Source organism: Myiozetetes cayanensis, unplaced genomic scaffold, assembly GCF_022539395.1.
Source record: "Myiozetetes cayanensis isolate MyiCay16 unplaced genomic scaffold, myiCay2020 scf28, whole genome shotgun sequence".
NCBI classification, from domain to species: Eukaryota; Metazoa; Chordata; class Aves; order Passeriformes; family Tyrannidae; genus Myiozetetes; species Myiozetetes cayanensis.
In genome coordinates this window covers 7,204,169-7,228,866 of record NW_026087499.1, presented here as the reverse complement: position 1 = coordinate 7,228,866, position 24,698 = coordinate 7,204,169, and the positions used below count along the sequence as shown (strand labels likewise).

The 24,698-nt window shown below is 50.2% G+C and overlaps 1 protein-coding gene across 13 annotated transcripts in view; it reads left to right on the top strand.

The window, feature by feature from the left end:
* The window catches only part of EIF4G3 (eukaryotic translation initiation factor 4 gamma 3), a 141,830-nt gene extending 117,132 nt beyond the window's left edge, over positions 1-24,698 (top strand). For 12 of the 13 annotated variants that reach the window (XM_050322689.1, XM_050322688.1, XM_050322684.1 and 9 more), the window contains 17 exons: positions 107-253; positions 530-766; positions 2,668-2,772; positions 4,164-4,296; positions 5,315-5,409; positions 7,005-7,098; positions 8,012-8,129; positions 9,472-9,695; positions 10,803-10,918; positions 12,965-13,137; positions 15,224-15,349; positions 16,402-16,483; positions 18,173-18,271; positions 19,102-19,248; positions 20,393-20,474; positions 21,472-21,618; positions 22,295-24,698. In XM_050322689.1, coding sequence (XP_050178646.1) covers positions 107-253; positions 530-766; positions 2,668-2,772; positions 4,164-4,296; positions 5,315-5,409; positions 7,005-7,098; positions 8,012-8,129; positions 9,472-9,695; positions 10,803-10,918; positions 12,965-13,137; positions 15,224-15,349; positions 16,402-16,483; positions 18,173-18,271; positions 19,102-19,248; positions 20,393-20,474; positions 21,472-21,618; positions 22,295-22,476 — 2,307 coding nt within the window. In that variant the 3' untranslated portion in view covers positions 22,477-24,698. Of the gene's footprint in view, positions 1-106; positions 254-529; positions 767-2,667; positions 2,773-4,163; positions 4,297-5,314; positions 5,410-7,004; positions 7,099-8,011; positions 8,130-9,471; positions 9,696-10,802; positions 10,919-12,964; positions 13,138-15,223; positions 15,350-16,401; positions 16,484-16,702; positions 17,063-18,172; positions 18,272-19,101; positions 19,249-20,392; positions 20,475-21,471; positions 21,619-22,294 lie in introns of those variants that run through there. The other variant, XM_050322691.1, reaches the window with a different exon arrangement.

Below are 24,698 nucleotides of genomic sequence, written 5' to 3'. Positions count from 1 at the left end.
TCGGGGTGAAGAGCACAATAAAATGTTAGGGGTGGCTTACAGGAACTTCACTCCTCCATGGAGTTCATCCCAATTTCTGCTGATGTTTTCCTTCCTTCCCCTGCAGCTGAAAGTGCCCATGGCAGACAAACCTGGGAGCACAGTGAACTTCCGCAAGTTGCTGTTAAATCGCTGCCAGAAGGAATTTGAAAAGGACAAGGCTGACGACGACGTCTTTGAAAAGAAGCAGAAAGAACTCGAAGCTGCCACCACTGTAAGTGGTATTTTTCCCCATAAATCTCAGAGCTCACTCAGAAAATCACTTCCTTTTGAGACAGCAGTCGGTTCAGGGGGGAGTTTTGGAGCGGAGAGTTTCATTCTCTCACTGTGGCTGAGGATAATAAAAAATATTTGCCGTGATGGCAGGTTTTTACCAGCATCCTCCCGGGCTTTAGGAGAAGAAGAGTAAACAGCCACTTCAGAGTGGCTCTTCTGCAGAGTTCTGTGCTCTGGGCACGGGGTTTTACAGGGCTGTTCTCCCGTTTCGCAGCCAGAGGAGAAGACGCGGCTCCACGACGAGCTGGAGGAGGCCAAGGACAAAGCCCGGCGGAGATCCATCGGCAATATCAAGTTCATTGGGGAGCTGTTCAAGCTGAAGATGCTGACAGAGGCCATCATGCACGACTGTGTGGTGAAGCTGCTCAAGAACCACGACGAGGAGTCCCTCGAGTGCCTTTGCCGCCTGCTCACGACCATCGGCAAGGACCTGGACTTCGAGAAGGCAAAGGTGGGGCAGGAGCAGCAGAGAGGGATGAGGCTCCCTGGGCAGGGCTGGGAAGATGGGTGTGGGGTGTTTTTGTCTGAGGATTTGGTTTTCCTTCAGGAATTTCCAGGCAGCGTGAGGAATTTATCCACTCTGCTGTGGCTGTTTCGTCATGGCCTGGCCTCGCTCCCTGCTCTGTAATAGATTCTGTGTCGTTTCCAACAGCGCTCTCCAGTTGTTGTTTCCAAAGGTTTCATCCTAACACACGGTCCAGAAGTGCTCAATACTTACATTTTCCAAATGGGATGTGCCTCTTTAGTTGTAGTTCCCAAAACATTAATACTTGAGAGTTGTTTCTGCACCACTGAAGGTTTATGTTACCTACAAAATCCTCCCCTTAATTGTGTTGTTCAGTTTAAATCTAAAACACTCTCGTTAACTGGTCCAAACCCCGACCTGACCCTTGGGGGTGCCTTTATTTTGCATCATCCTTGTCTCCAGCTGTGCTGGCTGGGGCAGCTGCTCTGTAACAGCAGCACTCCCCTGCCCTCCTCCCCATCTTCCAGCACATGGATCCGTGGCATGGAGCATTACACACACTCCAGGAGCTTCTCTTGGCACAATCTGCTTCTCCTTTGCAAAAACCAGGCTTGGGATGAAAACCTCGAGGGTTTTGCCAGAAATCAGTGGGACTCAGCTCTGCAAACAAACGGAGCTAATTGTGCTCAGCTGCCCCGGGCAGGGAGTTCCCTCTCCACGTGCTGGATCTCAGGGATCGTGGTGGATCAATCCTGAGCCTTAAAGGGAAGTGTTCCCCAAAGTGTTCTTTGAGCTTTGACCAAAACAGTGAGGTTTGTCCCCAATCCCCTGTGCTGTGAACACAGCTCTGTTACTGACAGTGCCAGAAGCAGGAATTCAGTTTCTCTGTGTGCTCTGGGAAGAAAACAGGGTCTGACTTGTGTCTGAGGTCAGGCTGGATGAGGCCTGGATGCTGTTCTGGTGTTTTTGAGTGCTGTAAAAGCCAACATTGTGGGGCTCTGTCTGATCCTGGACCCTCGAGCTGTGGCCCAGCAGAGCAAGGGAGTTATTCCAGATGCCGTGTCCTGTCTTTGGGATCTCTTATTTCTGCCAAGACTGAGAATCCTTGTTGATGGGGTAGACATTTTACCACGTGTTTTTATTGAAGCTGAAGTGTTACTCATCCTTGTAATTAAAACTTCTGAACAAAGGCCACTGGAAATATTTCCCTGTCATTCCTAACTTTGGAAACATTTGCTCTCAGAGCTGGAACTTTCCAAAGCAAGGCCAGAACCAAATTTTAATGAGGTTTTTCTTGTTTGTTTAACTACAAAGACAAGGTTTTTAGTGAAGGGAATGGGAAACACTTTAGAAAACTGCCCTGAAAGTCTTTGATTAAAACAGCCTGAGCCGTCATCTGGGAAAAAGGCTTTTTGGAGCCTGATGAGCCAAATTTAGACCCAGCAGAGGCTCCTCTAATGATACAGTTTCATGTCTTAGTTGGCCCAGCTCAGACAGCTGGGGGTGAACCATGGAATGGTGTGACCAGGGTCAGCTTTGTACCCATTTAGTTTCCTGAGCCACTTTTTCTTGGGCTGGGGTGAGCACAGGGGAAGGAGGAAGAATTGAGATATGTTGGTAATGGATGTAATGTTTACTGTGCACATACAGAGGGTGATGATTGTTTGGGTAATTAAAAACACAGGGAGGGTGTGCGCCCTCACACTTGGGCCTCACTGCCTGCACATCCCACCCTGTGCACCCTCAAATCCCACCTGGAAGGGGTGTACAAGACCCAGCACTCACCTCTCTGGGGAGCAGCTCAGTGTCCCCAGGAATGACTCCCCCTGAAGGAGTGTTTTCATTTTCCTCCACACCACACTGATGATGATGTTTTTCTGGTGCAGCCCCGCATGGACCAGTATTTTAATCAGATGGAGAAGATTGTGAAAGAGAGGAAAACCTCCTCCAGGATTCGGTTCATGCTCCAGGATGTGATAGACCTAAGGCTGGTAGGTACCAGCTACACTGACTCATGGAATCCTGGAATGGTTTGGGTTGGAGGGACATTAAAGCTCATCCAGCACCACCCCCTGCCATGGGCAGGGACACCTCCCACCAGCCCAGGTTGTTCCAAGCCCTGTCCAGCCTGGCCTTGGACACTTCCAGGGCTGGGGCAGCCACAGCTTCTCTGGGCACCCTGTGCCAGGGCCTGCCCACCCTCCCAGGGAAGGATTTCTTCCCAATCTCCCATCTATCCCTGCCCTCTGGCAGTGGGAAGCCATTCCCTGTGTCCTGTCCCTCCATCCCTTGTCCCTCTCCAGCTCTCCTGGAGCTTCTTTAGGCCCTGCAAGGGGCTCTCAGGTCTCCTCAGAGCCTTCTCTTCTCCAGGTGAGCCCCCCCAGCTCTCCCAGCCTGTCGTGTTCCCCTGCATGTCTGGGCTGGAAGAGCTCTCATGCAAGAGCAGGGATTTACAGCATGGGATGTTAGGGGAGATCTGTGCTCCTTCTCCCAAAAATCTGACTGTTCAAGGACAGGAAGTCTCTCCTGTGCCCTAAGGGTGGTCAGTACGAGTGCAGTGCAGGGTGAAGATGTGACTGTGTGTGGTACAAATTCCAGCACTTCCCGTTCCCCTCCCCTCAGAGCAACCGGTGGAGCTCGGACTTGGCCACCAGACAGCCCAACCAAAGGCCTGGGAGGGGCTTGCTCAGACCCCAAACAGCTGGTTTGGACCTACTTTGGGTTCTTTGGAGGCTGCAGTCACTGCTTTGGCTGCAGGGCCCATAATTCCCCCCAGAGCTGGGATGAGGCTGTAGCAGGATAAGGCCAGTCTGGTTATTCCAGGCCTGGAAGGGGCTGGGCACTGCTGAATGGACACATCAGCAGGGCAGATGTTCTGTGCAGAGGCAGCTGCACCTCTCTCTGCAGGATTCCTGTCTCAGCCATCACCATCCCTGGAGTGGCAAAGCACCAGCTCCACATAAAATCAGCCGCTTCTTGCTTGTTTTTTTTATTTTCAGGGTTTCATTTTTTCCCTCAAGCTCGGAGGAAAGGCCCCAATAAGTGTGTCAGTCATAACCAGAGAGTGACAGCAGCCTCCCTCTAGTCCTTCTCTTTGCTCTGAACTTAGAAGGAGTGGGAAGCTGGGAATGTGCAGCTGCTGGGGGTTCACATGGCTTGAATTCAGTCAGGTCTTCACCTCAGCCCCCATTCCCCAGCAGTCTCTGTACCAGAGTACATCACTTTGGCCTCTGGTGCTGCAGTAACCACGTCCCCAAACTGTCCCAGCTCCACAGAATCTCCCCAGCCCCTCTGAGATGTGACAAGGGTGGGAGGATTAGGCCTTGTTTGTGATACCTGAATTCCCTGGAAGTTTCCCTGAGCACATTTGCCTCTTCCCCAGTGCAACTGGGTGTCCAGGAGAGCAGACCAGGGCCCCAAGACCATCGAGCAGATCCATAAGGAAGCCAAGATTGAAGAGCAGGAAGAACAGAGGAAAGTACAACAACTCATGACCAAAGACAAGAGGAGACCAGGTAAAGGAAAAGCCACGTTGGCTGCTCATTTCACATCCAGTGGCCACAGAGGGAATCCCACAGAAAAGAGAACAACCCCTTGGGTTTGGTTTATTCCTAAATGTAACAAGCAAAGGGAATTGAGGTCTGATTGTGGCAGAGAAAGGGAACAGACTTGCCTTGGATTGGCTGTGGGGATTTTTCAGGGGCAAATCCCGTGGGTGGAAAGAGCCAAGCACAAGCCAACAGTGCTGGAGTTTTCCATTCATGCAAAGCCTGTTTGATTTGTGACAGGCTGCCAGGAGTCTGGGAAACGAGTTATTACATAGGAGTCAGATTTGCCATCCATTCTCATGCACCAGAGTCTCATTTCAAGGGAATAGCACTTAATTTGGAGAGTAACCCATGTTGTGTTCAGCTGTTAGACTTGTGTGAGGTGCTGACTGTGCATGAAGGAGTGTCTTGGCTTTACCTTAAACTGCTCCTGGCCCTTGGGCCTGGCACTGCTTAAGATGAACTTGGAGTGACTGGGAAAATGAGCCCTGGGACAGAGCAGGGCAAGGGGAAAGTCACCTCAGGGATTCTTTAGTGCTGAGGATGGTCAAGTGAAAGTGCTGTGAAAACAGAGAATAAAGAAAATACGTGTAGGTTTTGGTTTAATTATCCTAAAAGTGACCTCAGGAGAAGGTGAGGAACCTGGGAGTGCCCAAGGGGTTCTTTGTCAGACCAGGCACTGCTGAAATGTGTGGAGCAAGTGTGGTCAGGGAAGGCATTTCAGCTGCTCCTTCCATGAGCTGTGAGCACACAACATCCACAGCTGGAGATCCAACCAGGAACAGCCCCTACCAACACCAGCCCTTAAAGCACTGAGAGCTTTCAGGCAAGGCTGTTTGGAAGAATAAAGCCAGGCAGGCTGGTTGTGTCATCTCAGCTGAAGAAAGGCTGCAAAAGATGTTCCTGATGTGCAGGGATGTGCCAGGTTGGTCCCTCTCCTTGGAGCCTGGAGCAGTGGGCTGAGCTGAGTGTTTGTTGCCTGCAGGTGTCCCACGGGTGGATGAAGGCGGTTGGAACACTGTGCAGGGGGCAAAGAACAGCAGAGTGCTGGACCCCACCAAGTTCCTTAAAATCACCAAGGTAGGTGCCAGCACAGGGCTCCTTCAGAGCAGTGAAAATGCCAAGGTCTTGCCTTACTGGATGTGCCCTCCAGGAGAGACTGGGACAGCGTGTACAGGGCAGAACTTGGGGCTGGGATGTTTTCAATCCCCAGAGTTAACACTGAGCATAAATAAAGCACAAGGGAAGGCTCTGTTATCTTCTGGGTGTTCCTGTTCTGTTTGTTCTGAGGGAGAGGATTGTGCAGACATTCTTCCTCAGGTTCACAGTGTCCTTTTGATCACCCACAAGTCCTTCTAGTTGGAAAATCTGCATTTCATTCAGCCACGAGAAGTGAGTCAGGGTGTCTCACGTGAGGACATGCGAGGTGGGGATGCAGCACCTCACTGGCTGTCACTGAGGGGTCTCAAACACCCGTCTGAGGGAATTTCTTGGCTGCCTCAAGTTCTCAGGACCCTGTTCTGACACTGCTCCTCCATAAAAGGAGGAGGCTGCATCCAATCTGACGAGTCACAGGTGGCACCGCTCCAGGATTGAAAGGATCAGGGGGAATGGGAAGAGTTGTGTCTCCTTTCAGTGTTTCTGGACTTGTGTGGCCTGGTTGCATCCCCCAGTACGTGGTAAACTTTGACAGCCATCCTCCAGATGAGCATCTTCCTGTTATTTCACCATCAGAGTGGTGGGTTTGGGACATTTTGTCAGGCTGAAGGTTTAGGGGAGTTGGAGATTTCTCCTTTTTTAATCTTCAGAACAGGTCTGGGTTTTCTCACCAAGGAGAACTCCAACCTTCACATAAATCAGGTGACTCCTAAACGTTCCCCTGTCCCACTAAATGTCACTCTCCCTGAATTTTACACTCAGTGCCTGAATTCCTGCGAAGCTGTAAACCAGGACCTGGACAGACTGCAGCCCTCCTGCAAATTCAATCAGTTTGTTCCTTCTGGAAGTTCAGAAAACAGCCTCCAAATCTTCATTAGCAGGAGAGATTCAGCCTGTTCTGCCTGGGCTTTTCACCTGAGGAAAGCCTTTCTCCTCCCTTCCATACCAATGGAGCTGGTTCCACAGCAGCTGCTTTGTTGGAAGGAGAGAGGAGCTCACCAGAGATCTGTGAGGTCACAACCTCCTGGTCAATAAATTCACTCACTGAGCACTGTAAAATGTTCTCTCCTTGTCAGACACTTCTTACCTCCAGTTCTGTGCCCTGTTGTTGTCCTCGCCCTCTGGATTCTGTTGCCCTTCAGATCCCCCCCCAAGCCATGACTGGAGGGTTGAATGGACAGTGGAAGTGGTTTGCACATCACAAACAAACTGAACATCTTTCAGTGTCTGATACACTGAGCTTTTCCACCTTACTGAGCTTCAGAACTCCCAGCAAGAAGCAGCTCCTGCTCACTGGAATGTCACTTGGAGTGTTCCTCACTGACCTTTGGGAGAGGCTCTTTGTGATGCCCTTTGTTGTTGGTGTCCTCTGTTCTTGGCCAGGGTTTGGTCTTCCAAAAATGTGTTAAAGAGTATTTTGGTGTTCACAGAACAGGGATTGTTGCCAAAAAATACCCCATTTGTAATGAAACTCTGCGATTTGCCCTTGTAATGGCCCGTCCTGGTGTGTTTTGCAGCCCACAATAGATGAGAAGATTCAGCTCGTGCCTAAAGCCCAGTTGGGCAGCTGGGGGAAGGGCAGCAGTGGTGGAGCCAAGGCAAGCGAGATGGGTAAGTTGGGATGGATCCTCACCCTGGGCTTTGCTGCCAGAGGGCAGGTCTGGGTGGGGTTCTCAGAACCACAAAATCGTGGAATGTCCTGAGCTGGAAGGGACCCACAGGGATCATCCAAGTCCAACTCCTGGCCCTGCACAAAACACCCCAATGTCCCAGCCTATTGCCAGGACAGTTTGCCCTCCTGTGCACCCCAGGGCTGCAGCTAAACCTCTTCAACTGAAGGACAGGGCTGTTTCTGTCCATAAATCACAGACTCCCAGAATGGGTTGGGTTGGGAGGGACCTGAAAGCTCCTCTCCTTCCATGCCCTGCCATGGGCAGGGACACCTTCTGGGGTGGAGAAGGTCAGGGAGATCCTGCTCCACTTGGGATCAGCTGTCCATGTCCAGCTCCTCAGCCCATGTCCCAGGCCACGTGTCCACAGAATCACAGAACATCCTGAGCTGGAAGGGACCCACAGGGATCATCCAGTCCAACCCCTGGCCCTGCCCAGACACCCCAACAATCCCACCCTGTCCCTCAGAGCGTTGTCCAAACCCTCCTGGAGCTCTGGCAGCCTTGGGGCTGTGCCCACTGCCCTGGGGAGCCTGTTCAGTGCCAACCACCCTCTGGGGGAAGAACCTTTCCTGAGATCCACCCTGACCCTGCCCTGGCACAGCTCCAGCCCTTCCCTGGGTGCTGTCCCTGCTCCCAGAGAGCAGAGATCAGAGCTGCCCCTCGGGAGGAGCTGCAGACCCTGAGGGGTCTCCCCTCAATCTCCAGCCCTCCCTGTGTGCCCTCCCGACACCCAGGGCTGAAGCAGGGCAGGACCAGCCCTTTCCCTGCACACCCAGCTGCTGTCACCGTGTGGTGCTGAGGTGTCATCGCTCCTGACCGTGTCGCTCTGCTCTGTTCTTTACAATCCCCAGACTCCTTGCGACCAAGTGCCACAAGTCTGAACAGATTTTCTGCCCTGCAGCCTCCGGTCTCCCCTGTTTCTGCCTCAGCCGCATCTTCCGAACTCGAATCCCGCAGGGCCTTAACGAGGTGAGTGCTGCTCTTGGCTGCCTCTCTACATCTGCACTTTGCACCTGCTGCTCTGCCTGCCAGCACTCAGAAAGGGGAGGATTCCTTGCCTTTCCAGGAATGGCTGTGTCTGTTTTCCCCTCTGAGTTAACTTCAAGCACATGTGTGTTTTAAAATGTCGTAGGGTGGAATTAATTTTTAAAGCCGTTTGGATGAACCTTTTAGTTTCCACTTCACCCCTCAGCTGAGGGTGGTTGTTTGTAACAGATTAAAAGCTCTTCAGATAAAATGTGGTAGTAAACAGGTCGGATTTAATGGCTGTGAATTCAGCCAGGTCAGCAGGTTTATTTATCCAGAAAAACAGACCTCAAACCTTGTAGAAATGTGCCTAAAGCACCGTGTGTGACCCTTCCCATCAGGTGTGACTGACCTGGCCCTGCTCCCACATCCCACAAAAGACTCCCTCACACCCTGATTCCATCAGGGCTGCAGCCACTCCAGCTTGTAGCATGAAACATGTATTAACCCTCAATAATTTATTAGCTCTAGACATGGTTTATAAATGTGCAGTTCATTTAAAATGCCACTGGTTCTTCCTTCCAGTACACATGAGCTGCTGGAGTGTTTTCCTGGGTTGTACCTCTAATCTTTTCCCTCCTGTTTCACCTAAAACTTGGGCTTAACTGGAAATTATTCCATTTTGGAATTGGTTTGCCCATCTTACTCATTAACACAATAATTAATAGGGCAGATCCCCGTCTCCTAGTGCTGGCAGCCTTCACTATTTGGAAGGTATTTTTAAGTAAATGGGTAAAAAATAGAAGTCTCATGGAATCACAGAATGGTTTGAGTGGATAGGGACCTTAAAGATCACCCCTCCATGGGCAGGGACACCTTCCACCAGCCCAGGTTGCTCCAAACCCTGTCCAACCTGGCCTTGGACACTTCCAGGGATCCAGGGGCAGCCACAGCTTCTCTGGGCACCCTGTGCCAGGGCCTGCCCACCCTCCCAGGGAAGGATTCCTTCCCAATATCCAATCTAAATATCCCATTTCACAGTAGAACAGAGCCTTTACTCATAAATTCCACTGTTTTATATATAAAACAGGTACTGTAGGGGCTTCATTTCTTTTCCATGTGTTCTCTGGGAAGCCAGGTTGGCTCTGCCTGTGTGCTCTGGATGTTTGTGTTTGTGCACCTCTGAGACTGAGTTCATTTTCGTTACATTCTCTGTGGCTACAACTGCAGAAATTGAGTCAGGTTGGGTTGGGGAGCTGTTTTTCCCTGCAGTTACTCCGAAGCTGTGGAGTGTTTCCTCTAGCAGGGGTTTGCTTGAGCCACATGCTGTGTTTCTGTCCCGCAGTCGCGGGAGCACGGGCAGGGAGAAGAACGACAAACCCCTGCCCCCTTCCCTGGCCCGCCCCAACACCTTCCTGCGGGGCAGCAGCAGCAAAGAGCTGCTCCTGGACAATCAGGCGCAGGAGGAGCAGCGCAGGGAGATGCTGGAGACGGTGAAGCAGCTGACGGGCGGGATGGAGATGGACAGGAACAGCAGCGAGGCGGAGAGGAGCAAAGCCAAGGAGCCCGGTGAGCGGCTCCCCCGCGCTCGGGGGATCTGGGGAAAGGCACGAGGGAGAACCTGCCAGGAGCGGTGACATTTCTGTGGGGGAATGGGAGGTGGTGTTGGGGGGAGGGCACAGCTGAGTCAGGCAGGCCTGGGCCTCATCCCTCTGACCAGCTCCTCCGTAGGATCCACGGAGCTGAAAGGCTGCAGGACCCAGCACAGCACCACCCCACCATCCTGGCACTGTCCCTCTGGTTTCGGGGTTCAAAGCGCCCAAAATCAGTGTCAGTTCTTCAGAAACGCTTCTTCAGTGCCCAGTAAAGCCTTAACTGCCCTTCCCAACCATTCCCCAGGGGCAGGGCAGGGATGTGGGGCTGGGACAGAGGGTTCACAGCAGCTTTTTGGTGCTGTGTTGTTGCCAGCCCTCCTTCCTAGCAGGGGGTGGCACCCACTGGGGTGACTCGTCTGTCACCTCATCAGTGCTGCAGCTCCTGCTTTGCCCTCCTGCCAGCTGCAGCTGATTTGATAGTGAGAAGACACTGTGAGGAAACTTGAGGTGCTGTTCCCTGTGGACAGAACCTTTCTGACGAGTCCAGTGTTCCCCTCCTTCCCTGGGAAGCATCTCCACTGCCACGGACAGCACACTGGGAAGCTTTGGGATGTTGTAGGGAACTCTGTGGGACCAGGGACATTGCCTTGGGCTGGTGCCCACTGCAGTCAGTGTTTTAACTGTGCAGTGTCCTGCACCAGCTCCCAGTTAATTATCTGATGTTGATGGAGAGCTTTGGAGGTGCTCCCTCCACCTGTCCCACTGCCAGCTGTGCTCCTGTGAGGCCGAGTGACAGGAATTCTGGGAGTTCATGGAGGGGGGAATGGAGCCAGGAAAGAGCCCCAGAATGGTTTGGGTTGGAAGGGACTTTAAAGCCCATCTCATTCCACCCCCTGCCATGGACAGGAACACCTTCCACTGTCCCAGGTTGCTCCAAACCCTGTCCAAGAAGTGCCCCGTGCCTGGGGATGGCACAGGGACCACACCTGCTCCAGTGGCTTCTGTTTTCAGAACGTCATCTCTAAAATGATGCTGGTTTTCCTTTCCCAAACACGTTTTTATTTTGTTGTGTTTCCACCAGCCAAGCCAGAAGCTCCCCCAGCTCCAGTGCAGGAAAAGCCTTCACTGTCAGAAGAGGAAATAGAGAGAAAATGCAAATCTATCATTGATGAGTTCTTGCATATTAATGATTTTAAGGTAAGCAAGATGAAAACCTCACTGAGCAGAGAGCTCTGTGGGGCTGGAGTGCTTTCTCTCCAGGAACTGTGTGAGCACCCAGCCCACACAGAGGCAGCAGAACTGGTGGGGACAGACAAAATCTGGGTAGCAGCAGCAGCTCCATGAGCGTTTTTAGGACACTTGTCTCCCAAACTCATTTTCTGCCCTGCTGGTAATAAAAGAGCCCAGGCTGTGTGTTTTAAGTAGCAAGATGTATGTGATCTGTCGTGAATCACTGAGCAGCTCCATAATAACAGCAATTTTGGAAGCAGAAAAACTAGTGGGAAAATAAACAGAGGTTTTCATTTAGTTATCAAAGCATGTGCTGTTCTGATCTGGAGGCAGATAAAGCAATACTAAATATTGAACAAACGACTCCAGAGGATTTTTAATAAACATTGGAAATTACTGAGCAGCTGTCATCACTTCCTAGTTAAAAGGTTGAAATTTTGTTTCCCTTGTAAAAGGGTTTTTTAGCTCGCCCAGGGAGTCTGCAAGAAGTGTTACATTGGCTGCGAAGCTGCTTCCTTTGATCTTTCACTGAAAGAAATTTTTAAAACCTGCCAAGTTTGAAATGGCAGCACTTGGGAGTTGCTGGTTTGGCACCCTAAAAGCAGAGTTGCTGCTTCCATTTCATAAGGCTTCCAATTAATAATCGGAAAGAGCAATGTTCTCCTGATGGAGTGTTTTGAGTTCACATCTAGTTATTGGGATAAATTATTAAATACTGGTTTGGAGAGGAAAAACCCTGCTTTGACTGGCAATTTGCTGCAGAGGGCTGGCCTGGGGCAGGGGCTGCCGAGCCAAGGAGCATCCACTCCTTTTCCTTCTTAGGATGGACTCCAGAGGGTCCCTCTGGATGTTTGGGGTGAGGGAGCTGCTTTGGTTCTCAGCGATGAATTTCTGTGGCAGGGTGGCAGTGGAGCTGAACTGCACTGGCCAGGGCAGGGCTGGTTACAGTCCATGGGATCGGGCTGTTTGTTTGCACCAGGGGTTACTGGACAGTGGGGAATTCTTGGTGCTCTTCAGGTGCAGCAAAGCTTAAACTCAGCTCACAGCTCGTGTTCCTGCAGCTGCCGTGAGGAGCCCTGGGGTGTGCACGGCGTGTGCCTTGTGCCACTCCTGCCTTTCACAGCACTTTGCTCTCCTGAGTTTGACCTGCCCATGGATTCAAACTGCTGAGCTGTGTGGTGGCAGCAGGGTCAGCCACATTCCCTGTGTGTCCTGGGGCACCGGGATCCTCTGGGCACTGGCTGGGACCACCAGGGTTCTCAGCTGTGAACAGAAGCCCGTGGAGCACCTGGGGCTGTCAGGGGTGGGGCACTCTGGTCTGGTCACAGGGCAGGGGTCTGTGCTCAGGAGACCCCTGAGCTCCGTGGGCTGGACCCAGAAGGCCACTGGCAGGTCCTGGTGATGGCAGTGGGGATGTTTGATGGGTGGCACTGAGTGCTGCTCTGAGAGTCTCTGTTTAAGGGTTTGCTTTGCTTGGGTCACAAAGTGCAGAGCCCAGGAGGGAGGAGCTTTGGAAAGGGCAGATTTGCCTCCAAATGCTCCTCAGCTGTGATGTGGGTTTGTAACAGGGGCGTTTGTCCCAGCCCAGATCAGTAACAGATCTAACCTGGTGTCCTCTTTTTGGTTTGGCTTGATGTTTAATGCAAGGAGAGGTGTTTGGGGGGAATCCAGAAGGCAATTCCATCCTTTCACTGAGCAGCCAAACTGTACCCTGGAATGCAATTGTATGCTTTTAAAATTGTTGCCTGGGTGGTATAAATTCCATTATTATTCTATTATTCCATTATTATTCTATTATTCAATTATTCTTCTGTTATTCCATTATTAATATTACTATTGATGTTACTCAGTTGTCACCTCAGTGGCGGTTTGTGACGAGGTTCCTGGCTCAGCACTTGGCCTGGCAGCCTCACTGAAAGCTCCTTTCCCCCAGATTCCCCCAGCTCACAGCAGCAGGAGCCCCTGTGCCCCGTTGCTGGGTGCTCCAGCTCAGGGTGCTGTGTTGTCCCACAGGAAGCGATGCAGTGCGTGGAGGAGCTCAGCACCCACAACCTGCTGCCCGTGTTCGTGCGCGTGGGGGTGGAGTCGACGCTGGAGCGGAGTCAGATCACCAGGGATCACATGGGCCAGTTGTTGCATCAGCTGGTGCAGTCGGGAAAGCTGAGCAAGCAGGATTTCTTCAAGGGGTTGGTATCCTGCGTCTGTGGAACGGGTTCTTCTCCTGGGTGTTCCCTGCAGGTGGACGCTGTGCTGGAGAGCAGGGATTGCCCACCTCGCTTGGGTGGTCCTGCCCTCTCCACACATCCCTTTTGGGGGAGTATTTTCACCTTGGTCTATTTGTAATGCAGTTATTATGATCTATTTTAAGTATTTCAGATGCTTTAGTGAACGTAAATACATTCATATTTATATCAGTATTTATTTATTAATCAGTATATTTATATCAGTGCCTGTTTAATTGTGTGTGTTTAGATCTCTGCTCTGTCACACATTTGTCTGTGTTTGCAAATCAGTGAATGTGACTGAAAGAGGAAAAACCCAGAAACCTTCAGGTGACATCAATACCTGGAGGCTCTTCAGCCTGAGGTCCTGTTCATCCACAGAGCTGCAGCTGCTCTCCCACTGGGAAAAAGGCCTCACCCATGGGATGCTGTTTCTCAGGACCCCTCACCTTGGAGTGGATGAGTCCTCAAGGGGCTGAGGAGGAGAACGTGCACCACATGGGTTAAACCTGCCCCAGGAGCCCCAGGTTTTGGCTGCTGACTCATTTCAGCTCTCTGGGGTTTGTGTTCCCAGCCTGGTGTCCCATCCTAAAAGGATCTGTGTTCCCAGGGAGGTCCCTGGCACCACTCACAGAGCAGGGTGGGTAAAACAGGGATAAAACCACAAGCAGCCAGTGAACAAGCAGAAGAACCAACACTTCAGGCACCGAGTTTCTGAGGAGCTGGCTCTGTCTTGCTGCTTTTATGTGACTCCTGTGCCATCCTGGTGCTGCCAGCGCTCCGACGGGATCTGCCTGTGCCTGTGGCTGTCCCTGGATTTCACCAGACTCACAGGAAGAGTTCAGGCAGCCTGAGCTCAAACCCATAGGGAACTCTCCACAGGGAGTACCCTTGTGTCCACGCAGCACTGGTGGTCAGAAGGGCTGGATTGAAGGGATGCATTTCCATAAAGGATTGTGACTGAAGCTGTTCCAGTGTTCCCTGGAGCGTGGATAAGTGGTTGGGATGCCTGATAAGTAGGATCACGGTGGAACAGTGGGATGTGTGGTCTGAATGTGGCACAAACAACATGAAATGGCTCCTGAAGGTGATGGAAGGGCGAGTGGGTCTCAGTGGGTGCATGAGAACACCAAAACACGCTTCACTTACACGGGAGAAGTTCCCACGGAAAGAGGGGTGCGGGATGGGAACTGGTCCCAGCCACTCTGGGCAGATGCACAACAGGAAAGCAGAAAGTTTCTGGCAGAAAGGCTTGGACAGGCCTGGGCTGAAGGAGCAGCAGAGGATGCAAAGAACAAAGCAGAGGGGGTGATTTCTGGGTTTGAAGCACGAGGGAAAATGTGCATTTACAGGCACTAAACCAGACCCCGGAATTTTCAAGGTTTTCAAGGAGGAAAGAACCATGACAACAACTGGAAGGAGAGCAGGAAAAGGATCATCTTGCACCAGGCTCCTGCAAGGGTTTTGTGGGAAAGAAGAGCTTTGAGCCATTCTGGAAACTGTGTCATTGGGGAGCAGTTCTGTAATTCCTGCTGAGGATGGAAACCCCCTCTGCTGAACTGAACTCTCTTCTGGGCTGTCTGATGGACTCACAGACATTTCACTGCTTCCCTTACATTTGGAATTCTGTTTTGATTAACCCCCTTCTCTAAATGTTTGGATATTTTTAAGAAAGTTGCATTTACATGATGGTTCATATCTACAGGCAGAAATGCTTTATAGGGGTTACTAATCAGCAAATTATTTGGTCTGGGATATAAGAATTATTTTATATAGATTTCTTGGCTATACCTGCTGGTTGTACAAAAGGGGATGTTTTCCCACATCTTCTCCATGTTACTGCATGGAGAAATTCACTCCTGGCAGTTTGGGAGCACAGAAAGCATAAAAGGGCAATAATTTTATTACTTTTGTGATTCTCCTCACTCTTCTCTCTCTTTGCTCCTCTCTACTGTAACAAAAAGTTCTTAAAAGTGCAGATTTGCGTTGCAGGAAAAGTTGCCAGTTAAATATTATTTAACATTTGACGTTTTCCCTTCTCCTTTCAAAGCTTTTCAGAGACCTTGGAGATGGCAGACGACATGGCCATAGATATACCCCATATCTGGTTGTACCTGGCTGAGTTGGTGACCCCCATGTTAAAAGAAGGAGGAATCTCTATGAGAGAACTTATACAGTAAGTGGTGCTCTTCCAACTGTTCTGTGGTGTTGTCATGGCAGCAGGTGAAGGATGAGCGGTGCCAGAGGCTCAGCTGTCCATGGGAGTCAATGAAGAGCTTGGTGAACATCAGTCGGGATCAGCACCGGCCTGAGAGCTGTGCTGGGAAGGGACTGTGGTACTTTCAGCCTTGGAGAAGGGTTTTATCCATAAATCTACTTCAACCCTGTTTGCTTCAGCTGAGCTTAAAAACACCCAAGTGTTGTCCAGTGGAGACATTTGGGAGCAGGGATGTTCTGGGAATTAGACTTGAAGAGAGGGAGGCATTGCCCAGGAGTCTGTGTGGCTCAGAGGAGGAACTGAGGGAGGGCAGGGATAGATGGGATGTTGGGAAGGAATTCCTGGCTGGGAGGGTGGGCAGGCCCTGGCACAGGGTGCCCAGAGAAGCTGTGGCTGCCCCTGGATCCCTGGGAGTGTCCAAGGCCAGGCTGGACGGGGCTTGGAGCAACCTGGGCTGGTGGGAGGTGTCCCTGCCCATGGCAGGGGGTGGGATGGGATGGGCTTTAAGGTCCCTCCAACCCAAACCATCCTGGCATTCTGTGATTCTTAACTACCAGCTGTCTTAATCTGACAAAAAACCTGCCTGCAAGACTGGAAACAATTTCCAGGACCAAAGTTCCTGTGTTTTGTACATGTCCCTGTGTATTTGGGGATAGGCAGAAGCCAACTGAATGGTTCCCTTGCCCTGTGACCATATTAAGACAATAACATCCTTTTCCCCAAAAAGGGTCTCATTATCCAAATGCAGAATCCCACAAAAATGAGTGGATTTGACATTAAATATCATTAAAATATAACTTTTTTTTTGATGTGAAATTAAAGGCTTTGTAATTAGCCCTGTTGTGACAAGGTCACTGCATCACCAAGTGTTTTATCAGCTGGCCCGATCAAATCTTTCCTCCCTGGCAGAGGTTAGAGGTGATTTCCTGCCTCAGTTTGACCACTGCCCTTTGCCTTGGATTCAAAATACGAATTACAAAGAATAAATCCTTGGTTTTCTTTCGTTCCAGAGAATTTAGCAAACCCTTGCTTCCTGTGGGAAGAGCCGGCGTCTTGCTTGCTGAAATCTTGCACCTTCTATGCAAACAAATGGTGAGTGTGCAGGAGCCCCTGGGAGGAGCTGGATGCAGCCTGGTCATGTCCGTGCATGAATCCTACACAATTCCCACGTGGAGACGTTTAGGGATGGGCCAGCCAGTCCAGATAACTTGGCCAACCTTGCCTCTGCACCCCCAGATCCCAACCAAGCCTCCCGAGGTGCCAAAAAGTCGAGTTAACGTTCTGTTTTCTCCTGACTTTTCCCTTTTGCAGGTACCTTTGCACCTGGCTTCTCCCAGAAGCTCAGAGTGCCTGAAATGCTGCAAGAGGGACATGCTCAAGGGATTTCTGGGCTGACCAGGAGCAGCAAGTGCCGGCAGTCTGGCGAGAGAGCTGTTCTTGCAGACCGAGAGGTTCTCAGGGTTCGGATAAGCTTCCGATGGCCTCAGACTCCTGGGTGCTTATCCAAACTAAGCCTGCCGACTCCTGAGGTTCACCCATCACTAGGGCTAGTGACACCTCCTCACCCTGTGGCTCCAAGAGCTCACACACACCTCACAGCTGTGTGTCCAACCAGTTTGGTGGTTCCCCTATAACTCTTGTCTCCTTTTTTTTGTCTTTTTTTTTTTTTTTTTAATCCAACAAAATCCTGCACTTTAGAGCGTGTCTATTTTCAACCCTGTAAAATCCCTCACTTGCCTCTTTTTATTTTTTCAAGCATGCATTCAAGTAAGGTTGAATGTTCCAGGAGCATTTCAGTCTACAATGCAAAGAGTGACTTGTTATTTATCTATTTTAGTCTTGTTTGGAAGTCAGCTTCCACTTCTTTTTTTTCTTTTTCTGTGAAAGAAAAGCTGCTGTGCTCCAGGGGGAAGCACAGCTTTGGGTTTCTGTTTCTGCCACAGTTTCTCATCTGACCTCACCCAGGCCAGGACTCAGGGATTTCAGTGTAATATCAGTCATCCAATCCAGATCCCGATGGATCAGAGCAGGAACTATGCACAGCTGGCCCTTAACAACCTGCATTGGGAACCAAAAATTGTAATCTGCGTTGTAAACCAAAAATCAGGCTGAGGTCATCAGTGCATGGCCCAGGCCCAGGTGATCTCCCGTGTGCAGGTGCCACAAGGTCAGTTTTGGCAAAGCATTTGGGTGCAAAGAGCTGGTTGTCCTCAGCATTTTCATTCTGTCAGAATTCCGTGTGTGCCCTCCGAGGCAGGGGCTGAGGGGTCAGTGTGACTGCAGGGGCTGTGCAAGGTGGAGAGTTGTTTGTGCTCAGGGGCATTTCTCGAGGTTTGCGTAAATTCTGGGAGTCGAAGAGAGACTTTGGGAGTTTGTACCTGAATTGAGGCTCGGTCTGTGTATGGGAAACAGCCATGTCAATGAAGGAACTTTCTCAAAGAGCTGATTTGCTGGTGCCTCAGTGCAGGGCAGGGGGTGAGTCCCAGAGTGAGTCAGGAGGATCCAGGCCATGCGAGTTGGGCTGTGGGAACTGCCCCGGGGAGCCTCGGGAGCCATTGCCAACCCCTCATGTCACTTCTGCCTCGTCCCTTCCCCGTCATGAGGCATTTACCCACCTGCCAAGATGTGCATTCGTTCCCCTGGGGGGACTGCACTTGTGATTCCTCCTGCACGGGCTGTCCGGACGGTCTGGGATTCTCCTGACGCGGCTGCACCGCCCCGGCCCGGGGAGCTCTGGGCGTCCCTCGGGTCTGCAAAGGGAACAAACTCTTTGTGTTTCAGAGCCATAAGAAAGTGGGAGCCTTATGGAGGGAGTCTGGCCTCAGTTGGAAGGACTACTTGCCCGAAGGGGAGGATGTACATACCTTTCTCATGGAACAAGTGAGTTCAGATCTTGGTTTTGGTCCAGTTTTTCTTCCTCTTCCATCCCATTCTTACACGTAGTTGGGACGTGGGGTGAAGGTCCCCAGGCTGGGGTAGATGATTTCAGCACCTCCTCCTGGAGCACAGGGAGGACAGGCCTGCCCCCTCTGCTCCAGGCACACATCTCCCATCACCTGGCATCCTCTGGGAGATCCTTCTTCAACCTGGGGCAAAAACCCTCAAGAGTGAGTTTTGCAGCAAGAAAAATCTGCAGAAGGGCCACAATAAATGGTAGCAGTTAATTCACTCATCCCACCTCGGATTATGATCCCGGGGGAGCCAGGACTGATGGAGGCACCTCAGCTCTTCCTGTTGCTGCTCCTCAGGGATGTGCTGGAGGTCTTGTCTCGCTTTGGAGCTCTGAGTGATCCACTGCCCTGTTTTAGGCTCAGGAGGAGCTGTGCTGCAGGAAGTGGAATGAATCACCGTGGCCTGGGCCTTGCTGAGGGCACTGTGGCTCCTCTGTCCCAGTTTGCAGGGAACTGGGGTGTTCTTTGGGCCAGTGCCAGCTCTGGTCGTTGCATTCCAGCTCCACGTGCACCTGATTTTCTGTGTGTGCTCCCACTGTGAGGGGCTGGAGCTGCCCCGAGGTGCCTGGTTGTGTTTGCTGGATAATGTAGCCCCCACATGATTGTAAAATGCTTCCTAACCCTTGGAACAGAGAAAGGTTATATCCTTGTACAGTAACAGAGCAGCTGAGAGATGAAGTGTGGTTTGCTGCTCAGTCTGAAATTCTGCCTTAGGAAAGTACATTTCCCTAATTCTCATCCTCACTGGTGGTGTTGCAGAAGTTGGAGTTCACGGAATCCGACTGTTCCAGTTCCTCAGAAGCACTTTCAGAGAAAGAACTCTCTGCAGAAGAGCTGAACAAGCAGCTGGAAAAACTCATTGTTGAGGACAAGGCGAATGATGAACAAATCTTTGACTGGGTAGAGGTACAAAGACAATTTTCACCCTCCCTGCACAGTGTTCATTAACTGCTTTTATCGTCATTTTCTGGCCTGAAGGAGCATCTCTGTGGGCTCCCCTCGGGGTATAGGACACTGAGAGGATTTGGGCTGTGCGATGAACACTTCCAGAGAATTAAAATCTAGAATAGAATCGGCTATTTATGAGTCAGCTTTAGGAGGGAAGAATTTTAGCCATATTAACTCCCTAACTGCCTTTTAAATACTGCAAACTTTTTGTCACTGAGTACCCTGCTTCTGCCATTGGTACATTTTAGACCATACCCTGCTACATTCCTTCTTCCCAAAACAGGGGAGAAAAGCTTCTCCTTGCTTTTTTCCAATGTGAACTCTGCAAATTCCTCTCTGCAAAAACATCCTGGGCAGTCACTGAGAGCACCTGTACCCTTCCCAGTGCACTGGGCCAGGCACTGGAAGAGAAAACAAAGAAAAATATAAAAAGAAGGGGGGAAAGGGCTTGTCAACCCACTGATCTTTGCCCTCCCCTCTGGCTGCATCCTTTAAGCCAGACATTTAGTGTCTGTAATTATACCCAACCTGATGCATTTAGATCTGTGCTTACACTAAATCTTGGTCAGCTTCAGCTCAGTGGGTTAGAAATGTCATTTTCCCACTGCTGTTCGAGGAGTTGAGAGTGGAAGGAAAGCAGCACTGAAAACTCTGGGATCACCCACAGGCTCTTTGGAGCCTTGGACAAGTTCCACAGCCATTCTCTGACTTTCTTCTACAAAGCAAACAAATCTCCACCCAAGGAACGGGCTGTGAAGTTCCTTGGAAAAGCCCAAAGCCCTTTGAAACTGTGCAGGGCGGTGTGAGCCCAGCGCTGCCGGGTTGGTTCTGCAGACAGAGGGCTCCTTGTGGGAGGTGTAAATGGTGCATTGATCCCAGGAGAACTGGTGGTGCCTGTTGACGTCCCCGAGGGAGTTTCAAGGAGGGAGTGGGAAAGCTGAGTGTTTGCAGGGATGAACTGGGTCTGTGCTGCAGCAGCTGCTGCTGAGCTCGGACTTGCTGCCACATTGAGTCTGGAAGCGGTGGCTCTGCTGCAGCAGCATGTTTTTAACTAGTCCATTTACTCTTGATTTTAGGCTAATCCATTTACTCTTGATTTCAGGCTAATCTAGATGAAAGCCAGATGAGTTCACCTACATTCCTTAGAGCTTTAATGACAGCAGTTTGTAAAGCAGCTATTATAGGTGAGTTACTCGCAGCGTAAACACCGCACAGACCAAACGTGCAGAGAATTATTTGGGATTTTTCAGGTCTGTATCACATTTACCTCCCCAGGGCTGTGTTTTATCACACAGTAAGGATTCTGCTCAGAGCAGGGTGTCCCTTCCCCGGGGCACGGTGTTCCCAAGCTCTGGTGTGTCCCGGTGACCTTGGGTGAGCAGGTGTTTCACACAACTCCGGGTAATTCCAGGTTGTCCTGGTTCTGCTCGGAGCTGGGAGAGTCTGGGGAGAGAATGGGCTGGGCTCCCTCGTGTGAGGGAGGGGAGGGACAGCCCAGCTCCTTCCTCTGCCTGAGAACAGAACCTGCTCGTGCCACCTAGTGTTAGCAGGGAGGTGGGATTTGACTGCCGGTGGTTAAGGGTTCCCTGGTGTGTGTTAGAAACATCATCCTCTGGTTTAAATTTTGGCCTTGCCCCTAACTGAGCTTTTACTCTTTTGTTTTCAAAATATCACTTCACTGTGTTGCATGATCTGCTTCAGAACTCAGAGTACTCCAGGTTGGAAGGGACCCACAAGATTATTGAGCTGCTGAGTGATTTACCCATGTTTCTCATGGATTTCTAATGCATATTTTGTGTATATTCCTGATTCCTTGTACAGCTTATGATTCTTTTTCTGCCTTGATATTTTAAAAAAAAAAAAAAAAAAGATAGAATTTTCTAAAAACCTTCTAAACCCAGTTGCCTGGGTGTGGAAACACAACAGTTTGCCCTGCAAAGTGAGGTTGTGATTCCTCTGTGTGTGTTTAGGGCCGGGGTCACTGCAGATGCTGGAATTTGGGGGACTGGAAGGACCAAGCCTTCCAGAAAAAGACATCCATCAGAAATACTTCTGCTGTTTCTCATCCTCCTTTTCTCTCCACTGTAACCTTTGTGACTTCTGTTTGAACAAATAAAGGCCAGAGAAGACCTGTCCCTGCTGTCCCTCCAAGGCTGACCCTGTTTTCCTCTCTTCCCCCAGCGGACTCTTCCAGCTTCCGAGTGGACACTGCTGTTATCAAGCAGAGAGTGCCGATCTTACTCAAGTACCTGGACTCAGACACAGAGAAGGAACTACAAGCACTTTATGCACTACAAGCATCAATAGTAAAACTTGATCAACCTCCTAGTAAGTGTTGCCTCTGTGCTGAGGGTTTGAGCTGTGGCAGCATAAGGGAAAGGGGTTTCTGTGGAAGTAGAGATGGAAGAGGATGTGCTTTTCCTTACCTTGTGCAGCAGAGAGTTAAAAATAGTGGAGGGGGGGTTCAGGTTGTGCAGATCCCAGCTGTTAGAGCAGTGCAGGTTCCCAGAGGCTGGGCTGGAGGGGGCTCTTCTCCTGGTGCTCCTGTGAGCAGCTGTGCAGAAGGAAGGACAAACCTGTGTCGGGGTAAACAAGAGCCATAGAAAGTCAGGTGAGGAGTTCACAGCACCTGAACGTTGTAACTGCATTGCTGCTCCACAGGTGGCTGGGGGCTCGGAGGGAATAAAATCAGCTGGACAACTGATGAGTCTTGTCCCAGAGATGCTGCAGAAAACTCCTGTGGGACAAGAGGCGAGGGAAGTGCCAAAGGAACGGGGATTCCCAGGGAATGTGCGGCAGGGAATCACAGAGAGCCCCAAAACACCCGACAGGACCATCCTTAGTGCCCTTTATGGCGTTGGTTGGGTGTTGTCCCTCCTGCTGAGCCACAGAAACGGGGGGTTGGAGGGGAGCCAGGCTGTGTGGGCTGGAGGAGGCTGCCATGGCAGGAGTGAATGCCCTGCCCCGCTCACGGCCGTGCTGTCCCGCGTTTCCCCGCCCCCAGATCTGTTGCGGATGTTTTTCGATTGCCTGTACGACGAGGAGGTCATTTCGGAGGATGCCTTCTACAAGTGGGAGAGCAGCAAGGACCCTGCGGAGCAGAACGGCAAGGGAGTGGCGCTCAAATCCGTCACGGCGTTCTTCACGTGGCTACGGGAGGCCGAAGAGGAGTCGGAGGATAATTAAAACTTAAAAAAAAAAAAAAAAAATACAGATTTAAAACATTAAAAAAAAAAAAAAAAAGAAACAATTTAAGTATTTTTTTAAAGAGTTTCACGTCTTCGCCAATCACAGTGCAGCAAGGCCAATTCTCTGTCTCGCAGACCCCCTTGCCCCACACACGCAGGAGTGGGAGAGGTAAAAACCCGATAAACACCGAGGTGACGATCATGGAGGCAAAAAGGTACTTGAAAAAACAAAACAAAACAAAAACAAACCACAAAAGTAAACGTCAAACCTGAGGGCGGGAGCACTAAACCAAAATACCTGTATTATTTATAGAAAATATTTTCTGTTTTAATCTTTTCTTTTTAAACAAGGACTCATACCTTAGGAAAAACACACAGCGAAACGAATCTGTTTAGCAAAAAAAAAAAAAAAAAAAAAAAAAAAAAAAAAGGTTGGAAACTTTTAATTTATTATTTTAAGGACTGCAAATGCCAGTGTAATTTTTAAATTTGCAGTTTCTGTAAACAAATTGTATAATAGAACAAAAGCAGAGAAATAAATTTCCCTCCCCTTCATACGCACCTCAGTTTTGTTTCAAAGCATGATAAATAGACAAAACTTTCAAGGGGGTTGGGGTGAGCTAGATGAGGACGAGATCAATTTTTTCCCTTTTTTTTTTTTTTTTTTTTTTTGGAAATTGTCATCAGATTTTTCTGCCTGCCTCTCAGCTTGCTTCAGAAATTTAAAAAGAAAATAGTAATCAAACCGTACATAACCTTGGATCGGAAGGAAATGCATTTGAGAAAACCGCTGCGGACCAGAGTGCTCCGAAAAATAACTCATTGAAAACAGTGCTACCCCGGGGAAAAAAAAAAAAAAGTACTAGTGATACTTTGAGAAACTTTAGAGCAACTTTAAGGCTTGTAAATACATAGAACAAATATTTAAAAAAAAAAAAAAAAAAAAGAAAAAAAGAAATTGACTCAATACTATTTCTTTTCACTTTCAAAATATAAAGAACAAAATAAAGACAAACATTGCAAGTTTAAAAGAAAGTAAAACGACTTCTCCTTTGACAGCTGCTGAATGTGTGCACCATCCTGAGCGGTGCTTCCTTGGCGTGCCGTAGGTCCTCGGGCCCGAATTGTGTACATACAGTGTGTGTCTGTCTGTGTGACTACCAAAAATGAGGGGTGAGAGCAATTGTTGTTTTAAAAAAAAAAAAAGAAAGAAAGAAAAGAAAAAAAGGCAAAAAAAAAAAAAAAGGGGGTTGCTGCTTGGGAGACCTTTTGTGCCGAGAGAACTGGCTGGCCGGGGAGCAGGGGTTGTTGGTGCCCGAGGCTGGGAGGTGCCTCGGGCCGGCCGGTGCCCCATCCTGGCTTCTCCAGCTGTGGCTGACCTGGATCAGTGGCTTCGCCCAGGGACTGGGAGATCCTGGGAGCCCCGGAGGTGTCGGCTGTGCCAGCAGGGACCCCACAGCCCTTCCCGTGCCGGCACCGCCCGTGGCCCGCTGTGCCTGCGGAGCAGGGAGCGGAGCGGGGCAGCCCAGGAGGAGCTGCAGGAGCGGGAGGTGCCCCCCGTGTCGCTGTCCACGCTCCGAGCACCGCCTGTCACGGACCCACAGCTTCGCCAGTGCCGCGGGAGCGCATCCCACGCGGCCCCGGGGCTGCTCCGGACTGAGCCGCCGAGCACGGAGGTCTCTCGTGTCTCTCTTCAACCACCAAAGATGACCTGCTGGCTCTCACTGTGAAAGAAGCACCATCAGACACTCTGCAAACGCTGGTGAAGCCCTGAAATGTGGTCTGTGAACTGTGGTCCGTGGGCCACGTGTAACCTGTGGAGCATTTGCTGGGGATCTGTGCAGCGCTGGCTGCTCGTGTGATGCTGACTTTTTCTTTCCAGCTGCTAAATCACTTCTTTTTTTTTAAAAAAAAAAAAAAAAGGAAAAAAACAGGAAAAAAAAAAAAACAAGGAAAAAAGAGGCTACAAATACATTAAATACTTTCCTAATCTTACTTTTACATGTAAACAATTGCTGTACTTGCCTGAGGATGTGATTTGATCACCACGGGGAAGGGAGGAGGTGCCTGGTTGTGGCTGGAGGGGAGATGTCCATGAGACACTTTCCCTGTAAACGTGTTCCACGCCATGAATCTGAGCTAGAGAATCCATGGCCTAAAACACTAGAGCATTGTTTGGTTATTTTTTTTTTTTAGTAACAATAAAACACTTTTCTCTGA